General features: G+C 39.2%; 1 protein-coding gene across 7 annotated transcripts in view; it reads left to right on the top strand.

Moving 5' to 3' along the window:
- Positions 1-24,175, top strand: part of rpgrip1l (RPGRIP1 like) — a 232,851-nt gene that overhangs the window by 38,225 nt on the left and 170,451 nt on the right. For all 7 annotated transcript variants that reach the window (XM_072547375.1, XM_072547374.1, XM_072547372.1 and 4 more), the window contains exons 2-5: positions 1,958-2,045; positions 7,235-7,379; positions 14,193-14,491; positions 21,300-21,405. In XM_072547375.1, the coding sequence (XP_072403476.1) occupies positions 1,958-2,045; positions 7,235-7,379; positions 14,193-14,491; positions 21,300-21,405 (638 nt within the window). The remainder of the gene's footprint in view (positions 1-1,957; positions 2,046-7,234; positions 7,380-14,192; positions 14,492-21,299; positions 21,406-24,175) is intronic.

Genomic DNA, 24,175 nt, shown 5'->3' with positions numbered 1-24,175 from the left:
AGTGGGCGACAGGTTTAGCCAGTAGATTTGGATCGGCTCAGGTTGGAGGGCCGAAGGGCCTGTTTCTAGGCTGTTAAATTTTATTTGTTTTTTTTGTTCTTTGTTCTTGGTCTCTGGCTCCAAAGTGCTCCCCCACTGACACCTCAGTCACCTGCCCTGCCTTATTTCCCAAGAGTCGGTCAAGTTTTGCACCTTCTCTAGTGAATCAGAAAATTTTCTTGTACATGCTTAACAAATTTCTCTCCATCTAAATCCTTAACACTATGGCAGTCCCAGTCTATGTTTGGAATGTTAAAATCCCCTTTCATAACCACCTACTATTCTTACAGATAACTGAGATCTCCTTACAAATTTGTTTCTCAATTTCCCTCTGACAATTAGGGGGTCTATAATACAATTCCAGTAAGGTGATCATCCCTTTCTTATTTCTCAGTTCCACCCAAATAACTTCCCTGGATATATTTCCATGAATATCCTCCATAAGTACAGCTGTAATGCTATCCCTTATCAAAAACATCACTCCCCCCTCCTCTCTTGCCTCCCTTTCTGTCCTTCCTGTAGCATTTGTACCCTGGAACAATAAGCTGCCAGTCCTGTCCATCCCTGAGCCATATTTCTGTAATTGCTATGATATCCCAGTCAAATGTTCCTAACCATGTCCTGAGTTCATCTGTTAGGCCCCTTGCATTGAAATAAATGCAGTTTAATTTATCAGTCCTACCTTGTTCACTGCTTTGTCCCTGCCTGCCCTGACTGGCTCGCTTCTTTTCTCAGATTGATCTTCTTCCTCACTATCTCCCTGGATCCCACCTTACTAGTTTAAATTCTCCTGAGCAGCTCTACCAAATCTCCCTGCCAGTGTATTAGTTCCCTTCCAATTTAGATGCAAACTGTCCTTCTTGTAATTATTTTTAAACTGTATCATGAGATTAGTGTAGATTCAAGCTATCAAAAGGTAAAATTTGAACTGCAACCAGAAAGTTTTTGTTGAGCCTTAAGTATATGGAATATGCTTCCTGAAAGAATGACAAAGGAACCTTAAGAACCTTTTAAGAAACAGCTAAATGCTAAAGTGGACGATGTCTGGCACATTTTTAGATATATCAGTTAAGATCCAGCAAAGGCATTCTTTATTGTTGTATTCAGATAAACTATTGAGGTGGTAAGCTGGTATATTTTGAAAGGTCTGCTAATACTCAGCTCACTTTCTGATCCTTTGTAGCTCCATCTATGTTAATTGTTCTACTTAACAGTGTTGATCTGGAAAGTATCAAGAAACTAAAATGTTTCTGTTAGCACAAAAATCCATTGCCACTAATAATATTATGTCACCCACCAGCTCTACTAAATAAGATTATGTGATAAATTAACTGCTTCAGTTGTTAAAATGTATTATTGTTGTGAGCTACGTGAACTAATGTTTGAACATAGCTTTGCTTGGAAATAATGCTTGTATATTATTGTAATCTCTAATTACAGTTGCCAATTACTGCGTAAATTTCAACAATGGGTGCATATTTTTGACTTTGCAGGGGCTTCAGCATGAGGTAAAACATCTTGTAAAGGAAGAAACACCTGGGTTGGCAAATATTTAACAAATTTACTTGAGAGTAAGTGTCCAGATGTACAACAGGTGGTAAAGGCTTTAAAGCTGGAGTTAGTTATTTCATAAAGCAGAACAAAGTGGCTCTAAGCTTTGTATCATAACTTATCTGCATCGCAGATGAAAGGTTTTAGACAATGTAAGGATTAAACTAAATTTTTTTTTATCACCACTCTTAATATTCACAATATGTTTTGATTACTTTAACAACCTTAGCTTCAAAACACTGAATTGGAGGAAAAGCCATAAAAGTCAGATGACCCCAGCTGCTTAGTGATAAAATCCTAAAATGTTAAGGTACAAGGTGTGGATTTAAAAACCACTCAAATGTAATTTGTTCTCTTTCTTTCACAGACAATGTCGGGCCTATCTGATGAGACAGCAGGAGACCTCCCTGTGAAGGATGTCGGCATGAACCTGGCTGGAATTGGTGGTTTGCAAGGTTGGAGGCACCTGCTTGTCATTACTACAACATACTTTGATCAGTGGATCCATTAGTTTTACTTCATAATCTTTTCCTTTTATGGTATCATTGATCCAAATGGTCAGGGCTTACTGATTAAAGCCACTACTGCACATCAGCTGGTACTAATTGTGCCCTTCACGTGCCTTATGCAAGTAGTGATTGAGTCTTGTTTCATGATTCTCTGTCTCCATAACATCCTGTTACCATAAACAGAAGTCATTTTGATCACTATTTTAAAACTTACATTTCCTTTCTTCCCTTTTCTGTTCAGGAATTTTTATATGAAAAATGTTAAGATGACGTTCACTTAAAATGATTCCACATGGGATCAAGTTATTCTTGAATTCTTATTCACAATGAGTTGCCTAAAGCAACAGTGGAGTCGGTATGTTAAGTCAATGTATTTTTGAAACCTGCTGTTTGGTCTTATATGGTATCTTTGTTAAGCATATGATACCAACTAAATTGTGTAGCTTGCTTGTGATTGTTTATGACATGAACACGAACAATGTCAGACAAGAATTACTAAATGGATATTGAGCTGCATTGAGGGAAGGAAGTGTGAAAGTCTGAAAGAATGTGGAGTTTAACTTCAGAATTTCAACTTTTGGTGAGGTTCATAATTGAACCGCAGCTTGAAGAGAGACTTTGTTTCCATAACGCGTATGCGAAAAGAGGAAAGAAGTTGTCATATTTGATGCGGATGGGAAATCAGGCTGTTTTTAAGCTAGATGCAGAAGGATTGTATGGTTGGGGATTAATGAAATGTGCCTAAAGTATACGTGGATCAAGAGAAATCTTCACCATATTTACACACTTCCCAATATCAAAACTTCAAATCTCTTGAGCAAATCTGTTGAGACTAATAACCAACTCCCAATTTTCATGCCCACTCAAGTGTTCATAAAAGGATAACCTGAATGGGAATTTGTTTGGACTTCTGGAAAGAACTTCCTGGAACACTGAGAAAAATTGCTAGAGAAACTCAGTAGGTCTAGCAGTATCTAGCAGATCAAAGTATGTTGTAGTAATGAATTAATGTTAATTGGCAGTTTTGAAGAAGGGTCACTGGACCTAAAATGTTCTCTCCATCGATGCTGCCAGACCTGCTGAGTTTCTCCAGCACTTTCTGTTTTTGTGAGCTGGAGAGAACTGTTGACTTTGTTTGACTGACATCTTTATGGTGACAAAATGAGTTATCTTTTTAATTATCTATTTTACTAGTGTCTCATAAGACATATCAGAATTAGGCTGTTCAGCCCATCACATCTGCTCCACCATGGCTGATATGGTTCTCAACCCAATTCTCCTGCCTTCTCCCATAACCTTTGACCCTTACTAATCAAGAACCTATCTCTGTCTTCAATACACTCAATGACTTGGCTTCCACAGTCTTCTGCACAATGAATTCCACAGAGTCACCATCCTCTGGCTGAAGAAATTCCTCTTCATTTTACACCCGCTGGCTCTCCCTTGTCTAATTTGCTCATTATCTCCTCAAAGAATTCTAACAGATTTGTCAGACAAGACCTCCCTTTGACAAAGTCATGCTGTCTCTGCCCTATTTTACCATGCACTACCAAGTACTCCACAAATTATTTGAAATGGACTGTAATATCTTACTAATGACTGAGGTCAAGATAATGCGCCAATAGTTTTGTGTCTTCTATCCCCCTCTCTTCTTAAACCTAGAATTACATTAGCCACTTTCCAGTCCTCTGCAACCCTCCCAGTCTCCAGTGATTCTGGAAAGATCACCACAATGCCTCTACAATCAATTCAGGTATCTCCTTCAAAACTCTCTGGTGTAGTTCATCCGTCTAGGTCATTTATCCTCCTTCGACTTTTCAGCTTCCCCAGCACCTTCTCCTTAGTGATGGCCACTATACTCACCTCAGCCCCCGAATTCTCTTGAAGTTCTAGTATGTTGCAAGTGTCTTCTACTGTGACAACTGATCAAAAGTACCTATTCAGTTCCTCCATAATTTCTTTCTTCCCCCTTTACTACTTCTGCAGCCTGATTTTCTAGTGGTCCAGTATCCATTCTTGCCTCTCTTTTACTTAGATATCTAAAAAAGAACCTCTTGCAATCTTCTTTTATATCACGAGCTAGCTTACTATCATTTTTCATCTTACTGCTTTTTTAGTTATCCTCTGTTGGTTTTTCAAGGCTTCTCAATCCTCTGGCTTTCCACTAATCTTTACAACATTGTATGCTTTTTCATTTCCTTTTATGCTATCCCTCACATTCCTTGTCACCCATGGTTGCCTCATCCTCCCCTTTATATGCTTCTTCTTCCTTTGGATGAATTTCTGCTGTGCGTCCCAAATTACCCCCAGATACTCCTGCCATTGCTACTCCACCGTCTTCCCTACGAGGCTCCACTTCTAATCAACTCTGGCCAGCTATGTCTTCATGGCTTTGTTGTTACCTTTACTCAATACTGTTACAGCTGATTTCCATTTCTCCCTCTCAAACTGTAGGGTGAATTCTATCATATTATGGTTACTACCCCCTCAGGGTTCCCTCACTTAAGCTCCCTATTCAAGGCTGCCTCATTACGTATCACCAAATCCAGAATTTCCTGTTCCCTAGTGGGCTGTACCACAAGCTGGCCCAAAAAAACCATCTTGTAGATCTTTTCCTTTTTTTGACATCCACTAGCAACCTGATTTCCCCAGTCCACCTGCTTATTGAAGTCCTCCATGATTATTGTAATAGTCCCTTTCTATCTTCCAATTTGTTTTTCCCCCACATCCTGAGTACTGCTAGGATTCCGACACACAACTTTAAACATGGTCTTTTCCCCTTTGCAATGTTTGTTTGCAAAAGATTAATTAGTGTGAAGTGTTTTAAGTCTCTTATTGACTCTTTTATTAACATCAATGGAACAGGCTATTAGAGTTGTAAGAAAATAAGTTGTTTTTTGAAAGGAGAATTGCAAACAGGTTTTGTTTTTAAACAATTCCACTTGTGTCATTTGGGTAGTTCTTATGGTTTCTGGTGCACTGGGGAAATGTGCAGATCAGTCACTTCTGCTCATGCCATTTCAACATGTTGATTCAAACATCATCTGGCCATCAGACATTGTGAAGACAGGCTCTGCTCTGTCGAGCATCTGTGCAGAAATCTGGCAGGTGCCGTGAACTAGAAGTCACATACAGCAACCAATTGAACCAATTCTCCTTCCCTGTCACTCTGTTCATTGACCTGTTAGCCTACAAAAACTGAACAAATAACTTCTACTAAAAAGCCAAATGCTGCTGCCTTTAGCAATCGACCTTGCCACAAGCAGCCATGGTTCCATTTGCAGACTTTTTCATTTGCTCTCATGCCATTTTCTCTTTTTCTGATATATCTTGCTTTCAATGTTTTTCCATGCAGCAAACAAATTTTGTGGGCCATAAAAAAAACTTTAACACCTCACTACCTCTTTTTTTTCAATAGGCATGTAGACTTCTGACTTTGGCACTCACTCACCTACTGTAGCATTGGAGGCAGATGTTGGTTTGCACATCTAACCATCATGTAATATTTTATGGAAGCCCAGCAAGGGATTGGAGGTTTGAGACTGTAAAATCCAGTGAACATTAACTATAGGATTAATTAATTCTATACGTATGTATATCTGATGTGGAGGTGCCAGTGTTGGACTGGGTTGGACAAGGTCAAAAGTTGCACAACACCAGGTTATAGTCCAACAGGTTTATTTGAAACACTAGCTTTCAGAGCATTGCTCCTTCCCAGAGTGTTAGTGAGAGAGGAAGACCTTAGACACAGAATTTATAAGGAAAAGATCAAAGGGTCATAAAACTCATGCGAACAAATTGAATATATCTAATATGGCTCTTAAATCTTTAATCAGTTAGAATGGAGGTGCAGGTTGCAATTGATGAATATGCAAATCCCAGAATTTCTTTCAAGTCACTGCCCTGAGGTAATTTAAGATGTTATCAATATAAAGGAGGTGCACTGATGACGTTACCGAGTATGGTGATGAAACAAACTTACGAGCTCAGCGAACAAGTTAACAACCTTATCCACAACCTGAGCTACAAATCTTCTCAAATACTCTGAAGGGACACTACTCCTAATTCTTAGAGTAAAGGAACAATTTCTAGGATTAGGTATGGCATTAACTAAGTGGGAAAAGGAAGGAAAATACTGGAGAGGAATTGAAATCCGGGTTGTCCGACCTTTTTGCATGGGGTGGCCACAAGTCAATTTTTTTCTTATTCAAGCATCTCTTGATTAAATTTCAGAAAGCTGAGCTATGAGACAACAATAAACACGAATTTCAGATAAAGCAATTTCAGAGCTATGTGCGATAATTTAAATAAATAAATAAATAAATAAATAACGGCCAACAAAAAGAGCCCAGCAGCAGAGCTACCTGATCAATTTTTTTTTTTTGCCTTTTTTGGTTAAGAAGCAGATCCAAAGTTCTGGACACCAGGGAGGTGGATGAGGCAGCAGGCTGAGCTGAGTGGCTGGATTTAACTAATGCTGACTTTTGTTCCCTTCTGGTGGGCAAACATCGAGTTAGCCTCAGTGAAATTCACATGAAAGTGGAGATCATAAGTGGGTTGCCTTTCAGCCTGGTTTCATCATGCCATTGAATGTCAAGGGGCAATGGGACAGATTTTTCTTTGCTGGTGATGGTCACTGCTAGTACTTTTGGTGTGAATATTACTGTTCACTTGTCATCCCAAACCTGGATATTGTCCAGCTCTCGCTCCATTTGAACATTGACAGGTTCAGTATTAAGGGATCACAAATGGTGCTGAACCTTGAGCCATTCATCAGCAAATACCCCACTTCTGACCTTTTGATGGAGGGAAGGTTATTAATGAAGCAGCTGAAGATGGTTGGGCCCAGGATACCACCCTGAGGAACTATTATGATAAATATTGTGCCAATTGATTGGAAAAAGTTTTTGTATTTTTCCTTTGTATTATTCTATTAAATTGGAATAACATAGAATATATCGCCACAGCAAAAGCAGAACTCAAGTCAGGAACGCACTGTCTTAGGAGACTCAGTCAGAACATATTGCGGTTAATATTGAAATTGAGCATTAGCAATAGATAATTGTCCTCCTGTACAACATTTAGTAACCATATAATTATAGTATGTGACTGAATGTATTGCTTTGTAATCACAGAATCATCTGGTGCACAGAATACTAGAGCTCGTCAAGCCGTGTCTCGTATTTGCCGTGAAGAGCTGGAAGATCGCTTTCTTCGGCTACATGATGAAAACCTTTTACTCAAACAACATGCACGAAAACAAGAAGATAAAATTAAAAGGTTCGAATTCCTGTTAATTTCATTCTGTAATAGTCAAATGTTGTTTTCTCTGTTATCTGCTATTTAACAAATACTTAGATGTCTTATTATTGTTGGTTAATGTGTTTAATTTTTAAGAAGTTAATTGAAGACATTCATCATCTAAAAACTTTTTTCTTTTGTTGTCATGCATCTCTCCCTCTCCCATTTTTGTTTCCTCAAGAACACATACACAGGTTATGTTCTGTGAGAGCTAGTAATCGATGAGCATCTCTTTCATGTAGAGATTTTCTGCATGCTTTCTTAGTGATTGCTGACAAGTTATTTGATCATAGCTGATACATTCTGGTCCTCATCTAATATGCATATTTGTCAGTAAAAATCACTGCTTGCAAATGCAAAGGAACTCTAGTTGATTTTTATTTTATCCCCCCTCCCTAATCCAGGAGCACCAGGACTTTGACAATCCTCAAATTGCAACTCCAGTTGAGCTCAGCATACTGGGCTCATAATGTAAATTGAACATTGAACCTTTCTGGCTTTGAGTTCAATTGCCCATGAAAACATGTAGTGGTAACCAAACTGGCTATACCTCCAATGTACTTAAAACAAGCAAAGTCATTAATTGTGTGCTGTGTATGAACAAAAGAGTACTACATGCATCACCAAAATGACCAGAATTCAGGAAGAACATTGGGACTCTCCTGAGCCAACATTATTCAATAAAATGAAACTTCCATGTCTGGACACTCCAACTGTACATCAGAACCACTGGAAACATTTAGTGGGCGGCACGGTGGCACAGTGGTTAGCACTGCTGCCTCACAGCACCTGAGACCCGGGTTCAATTCCCGCCTCAGGTGACTGACTGTGTGGAGTTTGCACGTTCTCCCCGTGTCTGCGTGGGTTTCCTCCGGGTGCTCCGGTTTCCTCCCACAGTCCAAAGATGTGCAGGCCAGGTGAATTGGCCAGGCTAAATTGCCCATAGTGTTAGGTAAGGGGTAAATGTAGATGTAGGGGTATGGGTGGGTTACGCTTCGGCGGGGCGGTGTGGACTTGTTGGGCCGAAGGGCCTGTTTCCACACTGTAAGTAATCTAATCTAATCTAAACAGAACAGTTATTGACAGAAAATAAAAACGTTGAAAAAACTAAAAAAAAAATTTACACATGATGAAACCTCGCCACATTTGCCTTTTTTTAATTAAAGGAACATTTTGAAGACCACAATCTAACTGAAAATTGGACTTGCCTAGACTTGTGACATTTCTAGTTTAATTCAAAATAATTGGCTTGATCAAATATTGTCCATTTCCTGAGGATACATTTGTCATTTGATAGTCAGGCTTCTGGAATATTTACAGTTCCCAGCAATTCAAAATTTTTATTCAAAACAGACAACCAATGTGCTTTTATAAAATCAAATAAGGACAGTCTGCTTAATGCACACCTGTATAAATTTTACTTTGAGTTTTGTAAACTAGAGAAAAGAATGCTTTTGGCACAGTAGTGGCCACAAGATCCAGGTTTAATAGCTGTGCAGAGGTGTGTCAAAACATATCCAAATACAGTGAATAAAAATAACCATTCAAGAAAGCTCATTAGGAATGAAATTAAAAAGCAGAACCATGACTGACCTAGCCACAAGCAGACAGGTATAAAATAAGAGAGGTAAATGCATGGCTGAAAGGTAGATGTGGGAGAAATGGCTTTCAATCCATGATGTACAACCAAGACCATTGGGGAAAGAGGAGACTGTACCATGGGGGTGATCACTGTTAAAACCAGTGTCCTTCTGAGTGAATGCTTCATTTGATGGGGGATCTAGAACCAGGAGGCATAGCATTAAAATAAGGGGCTTCTTATTTAGGACAAAGATTAGGAGGATTTTTTTATCCTGAAGGTTGTTAATCTTTGGACTTATCATGCACAGAGAGCAGTGGAGGTGGTGTTGGATTACAGGGAGATCTTTAAAGTAGGATACATGTTATTTGAGAGGAAATTCAGAAAGCTAATGAAAAAGGACAGAACAATATAGAGTGTAATACATGAAAATATGATGCTACCCACTTTAGTACAGAAAATAGAAAGGGTGAATATTATTCAAACCGAGAAACTGCAGAATCTTTGGTACGAAAGAATCTACGTGGCCTTATCCATGAATCATAGAAAAGCTAACTGAGCATGATCTTAGAAAGGCAAATGGTACACTGGCCTTTATGGCAAATGAGATGGAATACAAAGATCGGGAAGTCATGCTACAACTGTACACCTGAAGTATTATGGACAGTTTGGCTCTCTTTACTAAAGGAGAGATATGTTTGCATTGGTGGTTAGTTCAGGAAAGGTTCAGTAGGATGACTAATAGGTTAAACTGGTTATGCTTTTATTCATCAGAGGTTAGGAGAATGAGAGGTCCTCTTATTGAAACGTTTAAAATTCAGAAGGCTTGTGAAAAAAGAAAGCTTCCCCTTGTAAGGTATCTGGCACTCAGAGACACAGTTCAAAAATAAATGTTTCCCTCTAAAGATGAAGATAAGTAGGAACTTCTTCTTTCAGAGAATGATTAGTCTTTGGAAATCTCTTCCACAGAGGGCAGTGGTGGGTTGAGTCACTGCATATGTTCAATTCTGAGAAAAGGAAAGAAAGAAGAGGAAAGGCCACGATCATATCAGCTGCTACCTTACTGAATGGCAGAAAAGGCTTGAGTGACTAAATGGCTAACTCCTGCATCTATTTCTTAAGGTCCTCTGTTCTCACTAAACTGTTGAGATGCAGAAATCTTTCCTCATCCAAATTTGAGAAATTAAGTTCATTTATAGACCGGGTTGAAGCTGGTTGGGTGTCTCATAAATAGTGAATCTAAATAGAGGCAAGTATGATAGTATGGGTACTTAAAATGCCAGGGCATAATAGGCTATGGACCAAGTGCAGGTAAATGGGATCAGTGTGATTTGGTGGTTGATGGTCAGTGTAAACATGGTGGGCCGAACGGCCTGTTTCAAAGCTGCACGACTCTTTGATTTATCAAATAAAAACAAATCATTCGAATTTTGAAGCAAATTGCCTCTAATTATCATAGCATTGCTACTTGTGTTCTTTTAAAAATGTTAATCTCTAATTAGTTACAAAGAGAAAGTCTCTAATTTTTACCTGATTATTACCTTTTATGCCAACATTAAATAGCATTACCAGCTTAATCAGTAACATCTGTGAGGCACAGAGCAAGGTTTTGAATAGAAATAGAGGGCAAATAAAGTGACTTTCCAAAACTGATTACCATATGCAAAACAGAGGCGGTAAACAACATTTTCAAAATGTTCTTAACAGCTGTATATGTGTGCAAATTAGAAACAATGGGGCTGGATTTTATGGCCCTCCATCTGCATATTTGAAGGTGAGGGCTTGAAAATAAAACAGATGGCCTAGTCACCACCTTCCTGCTCAGCCTGTAATGTCTCCCATATTATGCTGAATGGTGAAGGTGTCAGTAGCCTGGCTCACCCATACTCAGTCCTATCGAACTCCTCAAATGGAAATTAAGAGCCTCAGTCTTCCTTAACCACAATATTATACGTGGCAAGGAAGGTAAAGGCAAGGCAGATGGCCTGGCAGCTTTTACTGTATGGGCAGGGAGACAATGTACATCCTGTGGGCTGAGCAATAGGGATCCCTACACTCATTGAAGATAGCCACCCCTCCAAGTTAGGACACTTCCCCTGCTGGGGTCTGTTAAGCTGGCCCATCGAAAATCCCCAGACATGTCTGAAATCCGCAATCTATGTAGTCCCAGCAGTGGCTACTACTTAATTCTGGTGCAGCTAGGACTATGTCTGGAACTGTTCACTAATCAGATTGGCTAACAGTTCTCTATGGTGGGATTTCCACCTAAATAGTGGTAAAAGTCCCACTCTATCTAAAATAGGACTACCACTAGCTTAATATCACTGCTGGTAGCTGGGCTGGCTGACCAGGGACTGGGAGAATGAGGAATATATGTACCTCCATACAATCCATCCCATAATGACACCAATAAAGACACACAAAGATGTGTTAAGTTCCAGTCAGAAATGTCTAAATTCAGTGTTAATAGTGACACTTCAGAAAATAATAATCCAGTGCTGCTATACAGCGGATCCTCTACCAATTTTGCCAGAATTATCCTTTGCCTCTCCAAACACTGTTGAGCACCGCTATCATTTTTTTAGTGATCTTGAGTTTGACTTTCACAGTCCTGCCTAACCAAGGATATATCATGCACAGTTGTACCAGATTAGAGACCCAGATAAGCCAAAATTCAGCAGTTCCACTGCAGTACTGATAAGCTCAGAATGTCCATTCCAGTTCCTGAAGAGTCTTCCTCAGCATTAGTAAATCCCTGGGCTAACATTTGCAATGCAACGCTAATGTCCAAGACGTACCCAGAAGTATAGTTAAACTTCACCCTTTTTACCACAATGGGGCAGTATTTACTGAGGTGTTTCCCAATCTCTCTCAATAATTTTGGGAAAACAGCAGTGGAAACCATGGCAAAATAATGTGAACACCAATTGTGCGCTTTCTCATAGTTTCCGTCAATCCTCTGCCAAATATATGGTTCGAGATTAGGGAACAATCCACGCAGAAGTTAATGCTCCAAATCTCTGTCCTCAAATGGTTAATCTTGCACACCACAGCCTAAGTAGACCAACAGAGTAATGGCTTGACATCAGAAAGAAGTGCTTGTCACCAATACGCATGGTGGACAACAGGACTTCACTCTAAATTTTATGGATGACAACCATCCAATTCAGGACACAGTCTGCTCCAGAGAGCTGCTAGCCTAATCAAAGGTCTGGAAATCCAGCAGCTTCAACACCATTGCCAGAAGCATTGGCCAGTGCTGAGGCAAGTAAAAGGTATGAACTTATTGTAAAAACAAAGTACAGGGGCGGGGGATTCCTCCTGGGAAATCTAGAACTGTGGTGTTACCCGCCCTATCTGCAGCTTTCCACAGGCTGCCTCTGCAACACCATCTTCATTTAGCTCATATCCTCCTCACAAGCTGGGGATTGCCCCAGTGTTGGCAAAACACCCAACGAAAAAATAGATGGACTCTAATTGAGCTTTTATTTATGAACATTGATCATCTTGGGGTAGAGCAGTCTGTCCTCTTCTGGTCTCCCTGTCAGCAATTGCCCTGATGGTGGGACATAGTCTGGGAGTTGTTTCAACATATCTTCGACTCCTCCTCCTTGGGGTCAGTCAAATTCAACCTCATCTTGCTGTTTGTACTCGGCTTAAACAATGGAAGGGGATAAAATATATACAAGACTGCTGTGAAAAGCATATTATTTCATATTTAAATCACTGCTCTGATGTCATTTCATTTGAACTCTAAGCATCTTAATACACTGACATGAACAATATTGCAGAGGCAAATTAGATGTAAAGGCATATCATGCTTAATGTCAACAATAACATTGTTTTAACAAAGTTGTTGTGTCTTTACTAAATGTCCTTACAATTAAAAACATTATTAGTTGGAGTGTTTAACAGCTGTGAACCATGTTGAGTGTGCAAGTGGTTAAACGCTAATAAAAAGTTCAATAAATTTTGCTTAATCCTGTGAACTACCATTTCCAAGACCCAAGAATTTATGCTGAAGTTCTTTGCATCTCCAAATTTCCTGACTATCTTAAAAAAAAGTCTTTCAACAAAGAGGATGTGTTTAATTATTTTTGTTTCAAACATAGTTGATGTTTAGAGGTAATGTAACATATGTTTTCCTTCCATCCCCTCTGATGTATATAAATATATTTGGTTTCACTGTTTCCCACTTAAATTCAGCACTTGACATATACCACATCATAGCAAATCACCCACCTTAAACAAATAAACGGATGCATTGCTTTATACATGTGACAAGCTCAGTGCAAAAATCAAGGCTTGCTATTAACCAGGCACAAAATCCTGGTGTTAGAGATGTGTGACCAATTTTGTAAGGTCTGCAACTTGTCCTATTCATCAAAGCCACCTTTCCTTTCTTTGTGTGCCAAGTGTTTTACATTCACTGATATGAATGTTTTCTGTTACTCTATTATTACATCACTCGCATGTGCCCTTTGATAGACGTTTGTTCCCAGTTAGTATTTCACATCAAAACTGGATGGAATCAAAGGTACAGTTGATCAAATGCCAACATTAAATTCTGAGAGTATTTGGAAAAAAAAGATGAAAACCAGGATGGCCTGTCTTGAGTTTAAAATCAAACTGTGTCTGAAAGTCATTATTTGTTCAAATCCATTTCTTCAATTGTTTCATTTAAGGTTGCAAAGCAAATCTAAAGTTAGGAGCTTATAATTAATAATGTGTTCCATATTGAATTGGTTTTATAAGGACCACCTAAACTTTACAGCTTGCTAGCTTTTAAAATTTCAAATTCTTTACGCTGTATGTGGTACAGTAAAAGGAGCAAACACAATGTTAAGGTATGAGATTAAAACCTTGCATTCCTCCTACACCCACTCCTTGGAACTATTCTTAGGAACTTATGGTGTGCTCCATATATGACTTCCTTTGATTTGTTATTCATCAAGCATATGGAGTAAGTATGTGTTGCCTGTGCAGCAAGCTAGAATGATAAGCCTTAGGAAACTGCTATTTGTCAGTGTTACACAGCAGATTGCTCTTCTGTGGTTTTGATTAACTTCAAAGAATTCTTCACAGGCAGTAATAGTTATTTCAAAATCTGAAATGTATTATTCACGTTCCAAGCTAGAGTCTTTAGCAGTGTTTATGCCCTTTTCAACAAAATAGTTTCGCTGACTTTTCATATTCTTTTCCTGTTCCATCAGGATGGCTACTAAGCTAATTAGGCTTGTTAATGATAAGAAGAGGTCTGAGATGGAGAATGGCGGCACCAAGCGGATAGGCAGGGACATTGAAATGGAAGAGATGATTGAGGAACTGCAGGAAAGAGTTTGTGAATTGGAGAAGCAGAATGATGGGCTGAAGAATCGACTGGTAGCGACTAAACAGCAGCTACAACTGCAAGGCCGTAGAAACACACCATACAGTTATGTACAATCACGCGTAAATACTGGCCTCAGAAAAGTTCATGAAGTTGCCTTTACACAAGGAAATCTTAAAAAAGGTACCAGACAGCCAGAAGTATGTACGTTTTCAGATTTCCAACTGTACCATATCCTGTAGTGCTTTGAATTATTTTTACCTAAAGATTTCACTCATAACATTTTTAAATCAAAGATGCACATTAAACTTACAATAACCCACAGTTAATAATTACGTATATTTTTGTTTATAATTAAGAATGAATTGTAGCCCACTTATTAATATATGTTTCTAGTGCTAGTCATTGTTTATATGTTCAGATTATAAGGATTAATTTCAATGTTTAATCAAAACTGTGATTCTTTGAAATGTTTTTCTTACTGTTCAATTATATTATTTTAATAAGATCTAATGCTTATTTATTTCACCTTTCCTATCCAACCCTACTGTGATTGCTGTTGAACATATAAGTGGTTGACATTTCATGTTTCCCACCACTTACTTCCTCTATGTCTACCTAATAAATTCCTGGACATTACAGAGGGACTGACTCGAGATGAATGACCAATATTTATACCAGAATTGCTTAAACTATATATTCTTGATAGTTTCACAGTCAAAAATTTTTGTCTCCTGTCAGGGAATTGCACAAAAAGAATCATTCTCTGATGGTCTCTCTTGTCCATCAAAATAAATTTCTTTTTCTGTGCCGACCTAAAGCAGATTTTCCAAGGCATAGCAATCATAGAACGATTGCATGCTGTCCCTTGATTGTTACAAAAGAGGAGAGTTCTCCATTTCTGACAGGTAATTACAATCAGCTTCCTTCAGAAATGTGGACAAGCGCTTCCATTCTGACTGTTCTTTTGTAGGGCAGAACTGTTGGGGGAAGACACCCCACACACACACCCCCACACACCCCCACACACACCCCCACACACCCCCACACACCCCCCCACACACACACACACACACACACACACACACACACACACACACACACACACACACACACGCATTTTCACAGAAGGGAGCTGCCCCAGGATTCCTGAAGAAGGGTTTATGCCCAAAACGTCGATTTTCCTGTTCCTTGGATGCTGCCTGACCTGCTGCGCTTTTCCAGCAACACATTTTCAGCTCATTCAGTGTATAATACCTTTGTATAGTTGCAACAATACTTCCTTACCTTTATATTCTATTCCTTTAGCTATAAAAGCCAACATTCCATTCACTTTCTTTATTACCTTCTGTACCTGCATGCTAGTTTTCTGTGTCTCATGAACGTGTACACCTAGATCTCTGTGCACCAGTGCACCCTGCAGTCTCTTCCCCATTAAGATAATAGGTAATCTTCCTTTTTTTTTTGACCCAAATGCATGACCACACACTTATCCACGATAGGGGGGGTGTTGGGATTTTGAATGGCAGTGAAGGAAGAAGTGTCAGATTCCATGGATGGCAGAAGCTGATTGGCTTCAGAACATGGAAGTGGGGTGTCAAGGGAAGTGTGAAGCAGGTCTGAATCAAGAGAAGAGTGATCTCGTCCAAATTGGAGCAAGGTGGTTCAGATCTGGTGCGGCTGAAATGGTTTTGGATCTGAAACTGGGTAGAAGCAATTGGGTCGAGAGCAAGTGAAGTGGTTTGGGTCACATGGATGTCAAGTGGGGTGTAAATGGTCCAGTGAAGGTGTAGTTGTAGAGGGAGGTTTTGAAGTAAGTATGGGTCACTTGAATAGTTACTCAGCAGTTCGATAATGTATTTTGTATTCAAACTCACAGCGCCCGGGAGCAGGGTTCAGTTCCCACCTCAGGCGACTGTCTGTGTGGAACTTGCACATTCTCCCTGTGTCTGCGTGGGTTTCCTCCAGGTACTCCGGTTTCCTCCCACAAGTCAAAGATGTGCAGGTCAGGTGAATTGGTCATGCTAAATTGTTCAGTGTGAGGTGCGTTAGGGGTAGATATAGGACGGGGGAATGGTTTTGGGTGGGTTGCTCTTTAGCGGGTCAGTGTGGGGCCAAATGGCCTGTTTCCATACTGTAAGGAATCTAATCTAATCTAAGTTTTTTCTTTCTGAGTAACTACATACATGTTGCCATTGGAATCTTCCATAATCTCAAATTTAAATTGAGTGTTTCAGAAGGTTCCAGACCAAGGAATTGCCCAATGGAATCTTCAGTTTCCCAGACAAGTCGTTTGGTGTCTTCTACATTGGGTATTCCAGATGGTCTCCGTGCACAACTCCCACCAATGCTGGAATAATGATTGTCTGACCGTTAGAAGATCTGCCCCAAAAGTCTTTAGTTAAATATCTAATTTTTATTTAATGTGCCAATTACACCCTGAGTCTATTGCAAGACATTCAGATGCATTTTCATTCATAAAATTATTGCCATGAAGAAATTCTGATGGGAACCTGCAAAATCTTGGACAATTACAAAAAAAAGCTAGACATTCCTACTTTGATTATGTCACTGAAATATTTTGTGACCTATCAGTGTAATAACTGGTAGAAGAGGTCAAGCGAATCACAATGCAACAATCTTGATGGTTAATGGATTTACAGAATAATAACAAAACTGAACTTGTAACTGATAATATGCAATAAAAATGCACTGGACCCCAAAATACAATAATCCTTTGTTATCTGTATTATTTAGTCCAAGATAAGCTATAATTTGAACAAGTTGAACAATCGTGGTTATCAGCATTCATCTGAGATCATTTAGCTTAGTTTTTTTGAATCTATCTGGATGGGTAAATTAATAGGAATGGTTTTGAGGGATATGGGCCAAATGCTGACAAACTGGACGAGGTCAGATTGGGATGTCTGGTCAATGTGGACGAATTGGACCAAACAGTTGGTTTCTGCGCTGTATGATTCTGTGACTTTATTTAATTCCTTTGGAATTTTTTGGGAAACTCCACAAGCAACTTATTAGTTTTTTTTGAAAGTCAGGTTGTGCACTTGGAGAAGCAAGGTAGTTAGACAAAATAAAACTGCATTTGTTTCTGAGGAAGGGTCACTGACCTGAAACATTAACTCTGATTTCTGCCAGACCTGCTGAGCTTTTCCAGCCATTTCTATTTTTGTCCACGTGTTTAATTACTATCTGTCATGGAGTAATATAATCAACAAAGATAGTGGCATGGACGGGCAAATTTCTAAAGTTCTCAGGAATTTCATAATAAGGTGTTAATCTCTCCAATGTAGCTTTTAGCACTTCATTGGATTGCAATGAAAAATAAACTTCCACAGTTGTTTTGATCATGTATTGTGTTAACATTATGCAAGTTCTTCCAAATCTGCAAATAGCAGTTTTGCTGTCCCTTTATAATTGTCTGTTGTAAACACTTTAATTTTTGCCAGGAAGCAAAAAGGAATTTAATTACTCGTATAGTTTACAGAATTTTTAAAAATGACTATCTATAATTAGAATTTAAGATATTAGGTGGATAAAGAAAATAATTATTATTTTTCACAATCACCTTTTTGATGCTCATTCAAGATATAATTGCTTTCTAATGTTAGCATGCCAAATCAGCTGGGTAGTGGACTAAACTGCAACACAATGCACCAGCTGGACAGGAAGTACAATACATTTTAATGTTGCCTCAGAGCCAGCAGCATTCCACAAGCATAAAGTTCAAAATCTGTAGATGCAAAATAATGAAATCACGTTTACATGGGTAAACCAACAAGACACTAAGATTGTAGGCTCAAAATGAGTACTTCCTTTTTAAAAAAAGGTGTTGAAAGAAAACTGGTTTTAGTATTTACTAAAGTCAATAGTCTTAAAAATAGTTCATTATTGTGGAATGCTTCAGCAATTTTTTAGTGGAGCTTGTATATTAGGTATCCATGGAGCTCAATTTGAATTCCCAGCTGTGAATGCTGTGAAGGTAATGACTAAATCAGCACTCAATCTGTATATTTAAGGAGGACTTGCCAATTTGGCCGAGTGCACTTAAACTTATTCTAATTGGGAAACAAATAAGTGGGTGCATCTTGACAAGAGTGAGTTTTGGGAATTAGAAACCTCTGCCCGTTGATAACATAGCATCATCAATAGGAATAACATAAATTACTGAATATATCTCTTCTACGCATTGCCCTGCCTCTAAATGGAGGGCCACACAAGTGTGTTTTTTATTACCCTGGGCCATTCTGAATGATATTGGCCATTTAACCTTGAAATCAGATGTATTCACTTATTCCATAAAATCAGCACTAACTGTTTTAGCTAAATATTTTGCAAAGAATCAACAGTAAGGAAATATTATTTGAAAAGGGAGCAAAGCTTTTCATCTTGAATTCATCTGGGCTAATGCATAAAAATTTTGAATGATCACAACTTACAGTATATGAGAAAGGAAAGTACGGCTTTGCCCTGTAGAAAACAGTGACAAGTATTGGCTCCCCAACTCCCAAGCAATTCCAAAAAGATACAAGGATTTCTTATTCAAAATGACTCCAAGGCAGACAGTACCTTTTGTTGAACACTACTTTGAAACTTTATCCTCAACTGTTCAGTACGTATTATCACTCCAGTTTCTTCAGCTGTTTAGCAATTGCCAGAATTACAGTTAACTACTTAGCCTGGCTAAGTAGGTTCAAGCCACAAGCTGAAAGCCACATGTGCAAAAAACAGTGTTGATACCCAACCTTGGTTTTTTTGTTTTCTATATGCTCTGTTCAAATTTAACTTCCTGAATAAAATAGAAAACAAAACACCTCAGATGTTGGAAATCAGAAACAAACCCAGAAAATGCTGGAGAAACTCAGCAGATCTGGCAGCATTGATGGAGAGAAAAACAGTTATCATTTCAAGTCTGAACTGACTCTAAGAGTCATAGAGATGTACAGTATAGAAACAGACCCTTTGGTCCAACTCGTCCATACCAACCAGATATCCTAACCTAATCTAGTCCCATATGTCAGTATTTGGCCCATATCTCTCTAAACCCTTCCTATTCATATACCCATTCAGATGCCTTTTAAATGCTGCAGTTGTACTAGCCTCCACAACTTCCTCTGGCAGCTCAATCCTTACGTGCACAACCCTCTGCGTGAAAGCGTTGCCCCTTGGGCCCCTTTTATATCTTTTCCTCTCTCACCTTAAACCTATGCCTCTAGTTCTGGATTCCCCCCCCACCCCACCCCAGGGAAAAGAGTTTTTCTATTTGTCCAATCCATGCCCTTTATGGTTTTGTAAACCTCTCTTCGGAACTAAACCTGAAGTTTTGACTGCTTCTGTTTCCTACATTTTTGCTTCCCCGCCAGGAGTTTATCATACAAGTTTGCTCTAACTCTGATTAGATCCTACAGTTTCCAGAGAGAAGTTTGAATCCTGGTTATTTGTTGAAAAATTTAGACCATAAAATTGTTTTGAGCATGATTTTGAGCAAATAAATTTTACTGCACAGGAATTAAGTAAAGCAAGCATGAATTAAACAGTTTCGGGCATAAGCCCTTCTTCAGGAATGAGGACAGTGTGTCTTAGCCTGCTGGACACACTTTCCTCATTCCTGAAGAAGGGCTTATGCCCGAAACGTTGATTCTCCTGCTCCTTGGATGCTGCCTGACCTGCTGCGCTTTTCCAGCAACACATTTTCAGCTCTGATCTCCAGCATCTGCAGTCCTCACTTTCTCCTCCATGAATTAAACATTGCCTTAGGGAATTATTTATTCTTTACATCAAAAAGCACAATAATGCACAACACACATTTTAGACTGAAATACTCAACTGCACCTCTACTATGACTCCCCCGACAGTCTTGGCCAATTACAAGGTTTTTGAAGATTCTCGACTTTCCTAGGCCCAATGCCACATTTTTCCACAACTGCCTTCTAAAATCTCAGGACTTTTCAGCTGAAATGTGTGTTTCACTCACACTTCCTACAGAATAACTTCAACAGAAAATTAGAACAAATGTTGGTTTCTGCTAATTTTGTTCTCCAGGTCCACTGCTATTCCACAGCTTTTGGCAAATTCTTATTCTTTGCATTCTGGACCCAAGGCTGAGTCCCACCAACTTGTTTGCTTCCATCAGTCTGCCTAAAACTTTCTGACTTCTTCAAGCTAAGCTTCTTATTTTCTGGAGAAAAATACACACAGAAACTCCATATAAAAGAACACGTTATTGTAAATTGTCTTCATGGCAGTCAGACATACCCGGGAAATTCCAAACAGAAATTTCAAATTATTGCCTTTTAACTTCAGAACAACCCTTTGATTCTGTGACCCTCTGTGACTAATTGATATCTCTAATAGAATTGCCATTTACCATTAATTTGACATTTTAATTTCTAACGCATGCATTATGGGATCAGATATTTGTCATACTATTAGTTCCCATCATACTTGTTTCTCCATTGTTGCCACGTGATCTTAGTTTTGCAGTTTTCTACTTCCCATTTCTGCTGATTCTGTCAACCTTCAGCTGATATGCAGAATCTATTGGTGTGCAGTCTGCAATCTTTGAAGAAACAATTTCAATACTTTAATCCATTTTACGTTTTAGTCACTCTTCACCTCAATGTCTTTTCAGAACTTGTGTGAAATATTTGTTTTAAAACTGTACACTGCAATTGAACTGTTTCCAAATATGTGGAAAAATTGTCAAAAAGTGACAATATACTACAGTACTTTTTTGCTGAGTGTTTGACCTTTCATTAAGAACTAAATTGCTACAGACCAATTTCAGCATTGTTTTCCATGTAAAACTGAGCATCTCAACTCCAACAACGCACTTTACTATTTTTTGCTATTCATGTTATCAACTTGTGATTGTTTGGTTGAAACAAGTGTAAGCTAACTGACTAATGTTTTGCTTACTTTTTTCGTTTAGTATACATGGTATCATTTTAATCTTTACATATGATTTGTTTAGGAATTAGAGCTCAAGATCCAGAGTTGACAACAAGATCTACCCACCCTATGTTTCCTAGATACGGGCATAGCTTGCTTGAAGATGCCAGGGCTGAAGTGCGAAATCTGTAAGATATTCTTACTTTACTACATCTCTCCATTGTCATCCGAATGGGTGGAACTGCTCTCACTCGGTTCCTTGTTCATCTATCTCATTATGTTCAGAATATCACTTGCAATGGCTTCTCTTCCTTCTCCCACACCATTTCCTTTGTGTCCTGAATGAAGTGAAGTGAATTGGCCAAAGACTGGTGTTTAAGATGTGAGAGACCAGCATTCTTACTACTAATTTCTTAGTTTGCACAGCTTCCCAAATCAGATGTCAATGCTGCAAACGATGTCAGCAACATGATCGCCATGATGGTGTCATGTGGAGCACACAGCTTGGAAAAAATATTTTTAGGGACCTCTGCATTTGGCCAAGATGGATCATCAGCTGAACACTTCTGGCTGAAGATTGTTGCAAATGCTTCAGATTTATCTTTTCTCCTTATGTGCTGGGCTGCCCTATCATTACATATTGGGATATTTGTGAAGTCTTCTCCAGTGAGTTGTTTAATTATCTACCACAATTAACAACTGCTGATCATAGAATTGCTACAGAGTGGAAGCAGACCAGTCAGCCCATCAGGTCCACAATGACCCTCCAAAGAGCATCCCACCCAGATCCATACCCCCTAGCATTCCCTGTTACCCTGCATGATCCACATGGCCTGTAGGAGGAAACCAGAGCACCCGCAGGAAATCCACGTAGACATGGGAGAATGTGCAAACTCCACATAGTCTCCAAAGGGTGGAAGCGCTGCCAGCTGAGCCACCATGCTACTCCATGCCATTTTGCTTATGGCAGGACTGCAGATCTTAGATCTGATCCATTGGTTGTGGAAGCACACGTACCTATCCATCTCTTGATGCTAATGTTGTTTGGCACATGGGTGATCCTGTTTTATAGCTTAACATGTTGATACTTCATTTTTAGGTGTGCATTGTGCTGTTCCTGGTGTTCCTTCCTGTAATCTGCATTGAAACATGGTTGATCCTCTGACTTGATGGTAATGGTGGAACGTAGGACATTCCATGATTTTGTGCATTGTGAATTTGTGCTGATGGCCCACAGCACCTCATAAACACTTAATGTTGAGGTTCTAGATCTGTTCAAAATCTATCAAACTTAGTATGATTGGGTGCCATAGAATATGGTAGAGGGTATCTTCAATCTAGTGAATAAGAGAGTTGTAAGAGAGATTTTGTTTTTTTTTCTGAAGTCTAGCTTTTCCTTTACTTTGACAGTTAACTGAACATCATACTTTAGGTGAAGAGAAGTTGTGTTTATTGCAGCCTTTCTTCAGGGGTTTACATGCTCTGAGAGGAGCTGTAACAATTTAGTTAGTCAATAGTTTACTCAGTTTTTTTTAAGCTTGAGTCAATTGTTTTTGGGACATAAAAGACACCTCTCAGTGCTGCGTTGTCTGCACTGAGTGCTGCTTTGGTTTTATAGAACATGAAATGGGAGTTTGCTGAATACAAAGTTTGGTAAAGGAAAGACAGTGTTGCTCCTTTCTTTTTCCTTCTGTTGTCAGTATACATTAGTTGGCTTTTACTTCAGGACAAGGGAAAAAGCTGATGGGTGCGCACTGGTCATCCATTACAATGAAGATAGCAAAAAAATGGTTTATAAAGTTATGGGATGGCAGATCAGAGTGGAATGTGTGTCCTGCAGTATGTGTGAAGACATGGATACACCATTTGTCTCAGATGAACACATTGGCAGGAAATGTCACCCGCTGCATGAGTTTACACTTCAGGTTTCGTAACTTGAGTGGTGGCTGGTGTCACTGTTGTGCTTCTATTTGGCAGAGGACTGCATGGATAAAATGTCAGGAAGTAGGTCAGTAACATTCAGGCAGCAAGGGAATGGATAACCACCTGGCAGTCTAAGAAAACCAAGCCAGCAGGAGTTACATGAGTCCAACATGCTTGCCAATCAGTATTTGATTTTGGATTTGGCAAGGGTGATAGTTCCTCAGGGGCATTGCATCCAGAACCAAGTCTGTAGCCTCATAGGCAGTTCAGCTGTACAGGGAAAGCAGAAAGAAGAATGGAAGAGCAATAGTGATTGGAAATTTCACTAGCAGGTGATCAGACCAGTGTTTCTGTGACCATCAACCTGATTCTGAGATGGTGCCTCCTTGATGCAAAGGTAAAAAATATTATTGAGTGGTTACAGGACATTCTATGGGGAAGGGTGATATGCCAGAGGTTGTGATCTACTTTAACATAAATAATTTTGTGGGAATAATGATGAGGTCTTGATCGCAGCTAGGTAGGAGATTGAATGGCAGGATTATTAAAGCAGTTCTGAAGAGAGTGTACTGGACTCAAAATGTTAACTGCTTTTCTCAATCCACAGATGCTGCCAATTCCACTGTGTTACTCCAGTATTCTCTGTGTTTGTTTCAGGTTTCCACCATCCATTGTATTTTCCCTTTATTCTTAAAAGCAATAGCCTCAGGTCCCATTTACCAGTGAGCATAGAAATAGAGAATTGAGTGACTGAACACATGGCTGGAAAGCTGGTGGAGGAGGGCAGCCATCAGGTTTCTGGGGCATTTGGATTGATTGTGGGGAAGATGGGATCTGTACAAGTTCAATGGTCTAAACCAGAGCCAGGATAAATATTCTCGCAGGGAGCTTTGCTAGTGCAAGGATTTGAACTAGTTTAGCAGAAGGATGGGAACTTGTGGATAAATTCAGAGCATTAAACTGGAGGCAGAAACTTACAACATAACTCTGCAAATATAAGAAGCAGAGGTTAACAAATGTATAACACTGAAAATT

This window comes from Chiloscyllium punctatum, chromosome 26 (genome assembly GCF_047496795.1).
Source record: "Chiloscyllium punctatum isolate Juve2018m chromosome 26, sChiPun1.3, whole genome shotgun sequence".
Classification (NCBI taxonomy): Eukaryota; Metazoa; Chordata; class Chondrichthyes; order Orectolobiformes; family Hemiscylliidae; genus Chiloscyllium; species Chiloscyllium punctatum.
The sequence above is the reverse complement of the archived record's forward strand: the minus strand, read 5'-3'. Positions and strand labels throughout refer to the sequence as shown.